Source organism: Manacus vitellinus, unplaced genomic scaffold, assembly GCF_001715985.3.
Source record: "Manacus vitellinus isolate BGI_N305 unplaced genomic scaffold, ASM171598v3 scaffold_41_pilon, whole genome shotgun sequence".
NCBI lineage: Eukaryota > Metazoa > Chordata > Aves > Passeriformes > Pipridae > Manacus > Manacus vitellinus.
Window position 1 is genome coordinate 5273153 of NW_021940545.1, and position 9171 is coordinate 5282323.

The following is a 9171-nucleotide window of genomic DNA, read 5'->3' on the forward strand; positions in this document are numbered from 1 at the left end:
GGCCAGCAGCCCCCCTGCTCGGGGTGCCCCTCTCCGCAGCCCCCGTTCCCGGTGTTGCGCGGGCGGGGGAGCGGGATGGGGCGGCAGGATGGATGGATGGATGGATGGATGGGCTGCCCGGGCGGGCAGCGCTGCCAGGCAGCGAAAAAATCCTCTTAAAGGGACCGACCCTATTTCCTCTGCCTGCCTGCCAGCAGGCCCTGAGCATCTCCGGCGCACACGCCTGAGCTTTGCCAGCCCTGCCTCCGCACCCCCCTGCTCCCGTTCGCATCTGGGACACCCCTCCCCGCAGTTCCTCCATTGCCACCTCAGCCCAAAACCCACTGAATGAGCCCCAAAACTCCCTGAGTGAGCCCAAGACCCCCTAAACCCACTCCTGCCCCCACTCTGCCCTGCACTGACCCCCGTGCAACCACCCCTGGGTGAAACCAGGGCTGCCACACAGAGCAGTGCCTGGGAAACCCACCCCGGGCACCCAGAGCTGGGGCTGGTGGGGTGAAAACTGGCCCCAAAGGGTCTTGATATGGGGTTGGCTCCCCAGGGCTTTGCCCCCAGCACACCCTCCCCTGTGCAGCTCATCCTGCAGGATCTGCCATCCCCCTGCACCTCCACCGTGCCTGGCTCCATCCTCACTGTTACTCACACCTCTCACCCACCACAGCACTTAAGCACGAAAGACATATGGAAATGAGTGGCACTAACAAGAGTATTAATTAAAAAACCATCTGTTGAGCCAAGGAGAGCTTCCCCCCTCCCACAGCCAGCCTTGGGTTGGGACAGAGCTCGGGGCAGTGGTTTGGCCCCCTGGCAGAGCACAGTCAAGGCAGGGGAGGCCGTGGGGCAAAGCAGCCCACGGGCTGGGCCAGGGGAGGGCATGAGGAGGTAGCCATGGAGCCAAGCTGCACACAGAGGTCTTGAGTCATCTCCTCATGGAGCAAAAGGCACATGGTACTCGCCCAGTTCACTCTGCCTCCCACCCCCAGGCCACTCACCATTAGCAAGTCTCAGCCCAGGCCCCCTCTGTGCGGTGCCAAACAGCCCTGCTGCCCTGCAGGTGGGCACAAGGTGGGCCTGGGAGGGACACTCTTGATGCTAAACCCCTTCCTGTTCAGCTGCATGAGTCAGGGCTGGGAGATCCTGAGCCCAGGCTGGTGGCCATGCAGCAACCAGAGACTGCTGCAGCATCCTGCTGGGGAGTCATTTCAAGGTGGAAGGAAGCAGGGATGGAGTCCAGTGCCAAGCCAGGCTTGGTGGGTAGTGCCATGGGCACATTCAGCATCCCTCTGGTCTCCAGCTAGGACCTTCCTACAGTGGCTGTGAGTGTGTCCCCGTGGTGGCTCACACACTTCCAGGACAGTGGCAGTGGCAGAGGGAGCCTGTCCTGGTTCTGCCATGGATGTTCAGGGCCAGACAGCAAGGCAGCCCTGCAAGGGTGAGTCCAGAACATCTCTTCTCCTCTCAGACGGCAGCCTCGGGATGGATGGAGCTTATGGAAGCAATGGAGACACGTGGTGGAGGGAACAGACACCCAGGGTGGAAGCCTCCCTCAGCGTGGGGCCACAGCCCTGGATGGCCCAGCTCTAGCTGGAGGAACCTGCGAGGGGAGCAAAGGCAGCAGATGCTGAGCTGTTTGCAGCCCCCAGGAGTCAGTGCCAACCTTTCCCGCAGAGCAGCGGCCCCAGGGCAGGGCTGGCACCGCCGGCACTCACCGCAGGGCACGTGGCAGTCGCACTCGCAGATGTCACAGCGCTGGAACCAGCGCGCCCAGCCCGACCGCTTGGTGACACAGGACGAGATCTTGATGCAGCCGCGGTTCAGGGAGGCCCCCAGGTGGGCCTGGGAGCTGCAGGACGACGAGCACTTCCCGGTGATGTCCCGCTCGCTGATCTCGATGCGACCCCGCAGGCAGATCCCTGCGGGAGCAGGGACAGGGCGCGTCAAGGGGTGCCCACCGCGGGGCACTTTCCCGGGGGAAAGGGGGTCCGGGGGCACGTCTGCAGCCCCGTCCCCGTGCGGGCAGGGGGCTCGGCGTGCCCCCCGCTGTACTCACGGAGGCAGGAGGGCTTGGGGGTCCAGCGGCCGTCGGACTGGCAGGCGCTGACCGGGTCCCCCAGCAGCAGGAAGCCGGGCCGGCAGCTGTAGCGCACCACGGAGCCCACCCACCAGTCGTTCCCGTGCACCACCGAGTTGAAATCCGCCTCGGGCCGCCCGCAGTTCACTGCCAACACGGAGGGTCCCGTCTGCCACCGCCCTGTGCAACCAGCAGCCCCAGGGGTGCCCCAGGCAGGGCTGCGGGTCCTGGATGGGGACCAGGGGCTGGGCAGGATCTGTGTCCCCACGTGGCCCCAGGGCCAGGCTGCTGCAGGGACTCACACACATGTGTGTGTGGCACAAACCCTGCCCTCCTCAGGCTGCCCGTGCCCAGCCCTGCAGCAGCCCCAGGACCCCCGCCCCGCTCTTCCCACTTTGGTTTTACCTCTGCAGAAGGATTTGTAGCCCAGCCAGCAGCAGCTGCCGTTCCCACACTGGCTCCTCTTCAGCTCCTTGTGCTTCCCCTTGCAGCCCCCCACGCAGATGGGGGCTGTGCCAGACCAGTAGGTATCCAGGTCTTCTGGTGCCACTGAGAGCAAGGCTGGGGGGTGAGGACCACCATTCCCCCCAGCTCCCCAGCCCTCAGAGTCCCACAGGGAGGTGTTTGAGCCCACCAAAGCTCCTCTCAGCCCACCCCCAACCCTCGCTGTGGTGAGTGCCCTCACTCCCAGACTCCAGCTCCCACTTCTCCTGTGCCAAGCCCCAGCACAGGGGTGTGGCAGAAGTCTTGCTCCTTACTGGGGAAGACTGGTCCAGCAGCTCTGGGGGACCCTGCAAGCCCCTCATCCCCCCAAAAACACCCTGTTACCTTCTGGGTCCTCGCAGGAGACCAGCGTGGCCAGCATGGAGAGGAAGAGGAGGCCCAGTGCCATGGTGCACACTCTGCCCTCCTCCCCTCGCCCCTCAGACCACAGACCCCCCTCTCTGCTCGCCCAGGAGAAAGTGAACTTGGTTTTCCATACACTCACACACAGGACAGGGGCTGCTGTAGGACATGGGGGAAGGGAGGAGACATTCCCGCTAATGCCAATCCTCTCCCCAGCAGATAATCTCTGGCAGATTTACCCTGCCTGGACCCGGTGTTTAAAGGGACAACTCCCAGCCATTACCAGCCTCTCCTCCACTCCCAGCACCCACCACTCCATCCAACATAATGCAGGCACAGCCCTGGCTCTGGCAGGACTTTGGAATGAGGGCCAAGGCTGGGAGTGCTGCGAAGGCAAACCTGGCACAGGGCCCTTCTCTCGAAGGTATCCTTGGCCCAGCTCTGCCAAGGACCAGGGAGCAGGGAAGGGAAGGCTGGGCAAGGCCTGAACCTTGCATTCCAAGCCCAGGGATGCTCTGCCTGGATCTAGGAGCATCCTCTGGCCTTCTGTGCTGCCAGGGCTGCTGGGACACCTCCCAAGCACCGGGTGCCCAGTACATGGCCCTACTTGTGTTCCACTGCCCCACACCCCTGGAGAGCACAGTTTTGGGGTGCAGGGGTGCACATGGCCCTTCACACACGGATCCAGCCCCAGGACACCTTCAGGCAGCTCTGCCCACTTCATCCCTGCTCCATACCCAGCCCCTGGATGGCACCTTGCACAGCTCAGTGCCCCCCACCCACGGCTCTCATCACTGCCCCATCCCAAGGGCACAGCCACCAAACCACAGCCAGTGGGTGCAACTGGAAAGTGAGCAGATGGCCAAGGGTTTAGGATAAAGGGATTTCCTCCATTAAACTGGAATTCCAACAGCTTTTGCTCAAGCTGCTTGAGGAAGGAGCAAGGGGAAAAACTCAGTATCCAGCAAGGTGCCTCCCTGCCTCCACCTGGGCTCAGCACCTCCACACAGGGTAGAGGGCACAGGAGTCACCTCAGGGACCCCAAATTCACACTGTCCTTGTCCAGTCACTCGACAAAGGACAAGCTGGCTCTGCTCACAAATCCAGGCTACTCCCTGTGTTCACAAAAGGCCAGAGCAGGCAGCAGACAGCCCTGGAGGAGGCAGCAAAAATCAAACCCACAGCAGGAACAGGAGTGCCAGAGCTAAACCTGGCCCTCCAGTGCCACCTCTGGGGACATGGAGCAGCACACTCCAGTGCCAGCTGCACGGTGTCAGGAGATCCTGGCAGCTCTTCAATGCCCACCTCCCACACTGCAGGCTCAGGGTACTCCAGTGTCACCTCCTCACACCACAGCTGGCAGGGATGGGGCTGGAACACACACCAGACACTGCTCAGCCTTGCAGCCTGATCTTTATTCGTCGTGCCAAATTACACTTTGCCCAACCAGGAGCCCAAACCCCAATGTGGGGAGGAAACCCAGGGAATGACAAAAGCAGAAGGGAAGCTCCCCAGTGTCCCAGTGCTGCAGTGGCCTGCATGGGACAGCACCTCCAGCCCTCTCCTCCCAGACACTCATGGGATCAGGGGTGCCAACCAGGAGAGCTGATGTGCAGGGACGTGCTGATGAAGGCACTGCCATCCCCTGGAGAAACTCTGGATGGGCAAGGACACTGCTAAAGGCCACACATCTCCCCAGGGAAGAGGCTTCAGCACCAGTGTCTGCTCCACACACCATCCAGCCTGGAAAGGTCCTGGCTGAGGAACAGGCTCAGCAAGGGACCACATCACCCATGAGCTACCTGGGCCAGGCCTAGGCCAAACCTCCTGGGAGGGTGGGAGAGGCTTGCTAGTCCCTAATCCCCAAGAGGAGGAGACAGACAGCCCTTCCCAGCTCACATCCCTTGATCCACAGCTGAGAGACCTGTCCTTCCCCTCTGCCCATGCTGCCCAGAACCAGCAGCCAGCCAGGCTGGGGCAGCACAGGGTGAAGACAAGCCCAGGCCTCTCCCCAGGCACCCCCCAACCTCCCCCACCAGCACATCCCACGGAGGCCCAAGTTTTCCCCACGCACAGAGGCCTGGGAGCACCTCACACAATCTGGATGCCCAGCTCCTCTGCTGTCTTCTGCAGCCTGTCCATGACATTCTCCTCCAGCTCCACAGCCAGCCCTGCAGGGGCTGGCCCCTGCTCCTCTGGGGCCGTGCTGGCCATCACGTAATACACAGTCTCGCTCTCCCCGTGCTCGTTGGTCCTGTTCACCACCCGGATGATGGGGCTGCTGGGGGTGCTGGGCTCTTGCTCTGAGGACAAAGCAGGCCCTGGGAAGGTGCTGGGCTCTTGCTCTGACGACAGTGCAGCTCCCTGGAAGGCGCTGGGCTGTGCTGGCTCAGGGCTGCCAGCAGAGCACGGGGCCGGGCACAGCTCAGAGCCCCTGTTCTCCTCTGCCAGGGGAGCGTCTGCTGGGGGCTCCAGGATGATGCCCTGCAGGTTGCCCTCCCCCTCAGGCAGCACCATGCACTCAGCTGGGCCCTCGAGGGCCTCCCCACGCTTCTCCCTGTCCTTCAGGAGCTGCTCTGTGAGCTCCACGCTCTCGTAACGCACCAGCTGCAGCCGCATGTAGCCGTCCTCGTGCTCCCTGTACCTGGGACACACAGGCAAGGGGATGGACAGTCACACTCCCCTTCCCAGGAGACAGGAACAGCCAAGGAAGGGGGATTCTAGGTTTCAAAGCCCTGTGCTGCATAGATAATACTGTGCAAGTAAGATAAAAGCCCTAAACCCACACCCACGTGGCAGCTCCCGAGCTTTGCGCCACGAGCCTCGATCATCCCCCCAGCCCAGCTCCCCCCAGCACTCTGCTTCACTGGGAGCATTTGAAATCCATCCTCTTCCCCTCCCATCTCTGGAAATCCTTTGGAGTTTCCTAGAGAGCATAGAGCAGAGGCACATGCCAAGGGATTGACCTGCAGCAGCTCTCTCTAGAGGGGCACAGCTGGAGCTGTCCCTGCCAAGCTCAGGAGTGTCCCACTGCTGCCCTTGCCCCAGATCTCTGACCCAGTGCTGGAGCTGCCTCCCAGCACTGCCCTGTCACTGTGCCAGATCCCACTGAATGTTTACTGCCCAGACACTGGGCAAAGGGTCTTGAGCACACTACAGACATCAGAGCCCAAGCACTGCCAGGTCTGTGCTGCAGCAGGACACAGGACGCAGCCCCAGCCATCCCCTGCCCTGGAGAGGAGGCAGAGGGGAGCTCAGCACAGGCAGTACCTGAAGCGAGGGTGCCCCGAGGGCCACTTGAACTGGTGCTTCTTCCTGAGGTGCACAGTGAGGTTGTTCCCACGTGTGAAGCACTTGTCACACACGTGGCACTTGTACCGGGGCTCCGAGTCACCCTGGGGGGGCACAGAGAGGGCATGGAAGGGGGAATCAGCTTCTCTGGGAAGACTGACACGGGGTAACAGGAGCAATGCAAGCCCTGCTGCCTTCCCACCTCGTGGACTTTCCTGTAGTGCAGCTTGATGGAGCAGAGGGACCGTGCAGAGAAGCTGCAGGCCTCGAACTCGCAGCGATACGCCGGCTCCTTGCTGTGCGTGTCCAGGTGCTTCCTCAGGTCAATGAGGTTCTTGCAGCTGGAAGGCAAGGGGGAGGGAACAGAGCTGTGAACGTGGCAGCACGTGCACACACCTGCCTCTGGGAGCAGGGAAAGCCCTGGCCCTCACCTGTAGTCACAGTAGTCACACTTGAAGGGCCGCTCCTCGCTGTGCCGGAAGCGAATGTGGTTGCGCAGGGAGGAGGGCAGGGGGCACGTCATGTCACACAGAGGGCACTTGTAGTGGTTCACTGTGCCAAGGACAGGGGGAAATGTGACCCCAAAGCAGGGCAGAGCACTCACTCCTCAGGGGCTCAGCTAGGAGAAGGGGCCTTTACTCACCGTGGTTCCTCATGTGGTCGCGGAGCAGCCTCTCCGTGGCAAACCTCTTGGAGCAGTGGGAACACTGGAACCTCTGCTCTGGGACAGGGAGGAAGGGGGGGGTTGGTGAGAAAGGAGATCAGAGCAGAGGGAACAGCACAAAGAGCAGCGAGTGAGAAATAGAGGTGGTTTCAGAGGAGCTGGAAACCCTTCTCTGCAGGCAGACACAGCACACACTGACTACAAAGCCAAACCAAAAAAAACCCCAAAACAACACTTGCAAAGACCAAAAGGCACAGCCTCCCAGTGCAGAAACTGGGGAGCAACCATCACACACACTGTCAGCACAGGGAATTGAGCCAGCAAATCCCAGTCCCTGCCTGGGACTCTGCAGGAGGAACAGTTCTGGCTGAACAGTGTGAGCCCTCCAACCTTGTCTCTGCAAGAGGACACTTCTCAGAAGACACAGGCTGTGCCAGGGGAGGGTCAGGTTGGACATCAGGAAGAATTTCTTCCTGGAAAGGGTGGTTAGGCATTGGAAGGGGCTGCCCAGGGAGGTTTGGAGTCTCCATCCCTGGAGGTATCCAAGGAATGACTGGGCTGGGTGGCAAGGTGGGCATCGGGCACAGGTCGGACTGGATGACCTTGGAGGTCTCTTCCCAAACATCCCAGCCCCAGGAATCCCCCCCTGCCCCCTCCCTGCCCCCTGGCTTACGGTCCAGGGCGGTCTGACGGCGGATGTGGTCGAAGAACTTGGTGTTGTTGGCAAACATCCCCCCACAGGTGGGACAGGCCACCACCTTCTCCTGCGTGTGGCTGCGCAGGTGCTCCCGCAGTTTGCAGCGCCCCTTGAAGCTGCAGTCACAGTCTGGGCACAAACAACAGCACAGTGAGACCCCTCACAGCTGGGCCATGACACACAGCCTGACTGATTGCCAGCCTTCTTCCTTCTCTTTGGGGCAGCAAGGCCCCAAGAAAGCCCAGGGAGCAGGGGCACAGCAGGGTGAGGTTGCTGGTGTACAACTGGCCCAACCCCTACCAGCAGTTGAGGCAACTGCACAAACACAGGGGGAAATTACAGATAAAATCAAACTCCAGCCTTTTTCTTCTAGGGACTAATCAAATATTAACGAGAAGTTCGTTGTCAAGCACTCAGCTGGATGCCCCGAGGCAAATCCTACAGGACATTTCCCTGTCAGCACTACGGACACACATATTTTTGAAGGTCCAGGGGCTCCCTGAAACCCTCCCAGGGAGCAGAGAGCTCTCCTGTGCCACATTTGCAACCCAGCCCTGTGCAAAGCCCCTCTGGAGAGGCCCTGGAGCCACACACAAACCTTTCCAGCCACAGAGCACCACATGGTTCTCCTTCCCTGCTGCCTTGTACTCGGAGCAGAAGCTGTGATCCTCCACGTGCCGGTAGAACCACTCGGGGTTATCAAAGGATCTCTGGGGAGGAAGGACAGAAAAAACAGGGTCAAAAAAAGAGATCAGCACAAGCTCAGGTGCTTTCACACGGGCCCCAGCAGAGCCAGCAGGTCGGGGTGCAGGGCAGCAGCAGCTCTCCCTCCCTCGGTTAGACCAAGCCCCCTGTTCTCACCTCACAGTACTCCCACAGGCACAGGAAGTTCTCCTGGATCTCAGGGATGATGTTCCTGCTCTGGAAGTCCAGCTGGCAGTGGCTGACATCCCCCTGGCTCTGCAGGGCCCGCAGCCCCCACTGCTTGAGCTTGGTGTGGTAGCAGTGGAAGTAGACGTGGCGCACGAGGTCGGAGGGGCTCTCCGGGGAGCAGAACCCACAGTCCTGCCACAGGCACGTGTACTCCTCTGCAACACACAGAACACACACAGCCTGAATCACAGGATCATCAGCCAGGCTGGGAAACACCTCTGAGATCACCCAGTCCACTGGCCAGGGGGAAGCCCTCAAGGGGAAAAAACACCACGGGGGTTTTGCTGAGATCCAACTCGGTGCCTCCCCACCTGAGCACACACAGCCTTTGCCAGCTGCTGCTCTTGGTATTTTTCACTTCCTCTGAAGGAAAAGAGTAACTACACTTCAAAAAAGCCCAGTAGCCTCCCCTGGGAAGGCAGGTCACGTGACAGGCCAAATTATCTCCAAGCCAGTGCTGGGGGAAGCAAAATGCAACAGGCAGCACTGCCCTGCTTAGGGAGGGGAGGAGGAAGGAGGCCAGAAACCTTCTCTTCTCGTGGAATCACAGGTTGGAAAAGACCTCCAGGATCATCCAGTCCACCCTGTGCCCGATGCCCACCTTGTCCCCCAGCCCAGAGCACTGAGTGCCAAGTCCAGTCCTTCCTTGGACACCTCCAGGGGTGGGGA

General features: G+C 60.9%; 1 protein-coding gene across 1 annotated transcript in view; it reads right to left on the reverse strand.

Annotated features, from left to right (window-relative positions):
* Positions 1-4949: 4949 nt before the first annotated feature.
* HINFP (histone H4 transcription factor) overlaps positions 4950-9171 on the reverse strand; it is a 5327-nt gene continuing 1105 nt past the window's right edge. The window contains exons 2-9 of the mRNA XM_029962067.1: positions 8431-8738; positions 8168-8279; positions 7546-7698; positions 6852-6929; positions 6640-6760; positions 6411-6549; positions 6188-6312; positions 4950-5561 (exon numbers count right to left, since the gene is read on the reverse strand). Of these exons, the coding sequence (XP_029817927.1) occupies positions 5009-5561; positions 6188-6312; positions 6411-6549; positions 6640-6760; positions 6852-6929; positions 7546-7698; positions 8168-8279; positions 8431-8738 (1589 nt within the window). The 3' untranslated portion in view covers positions 4950-5008. The remainder of the gene's footprint in view (positions 5562-6187; positions 6313-6410; positions 6550-6639; positions 6761-6851; positions 6930-7545; positions 7699-8167; positions 8280-8430; positions 8739-9171) is intronic.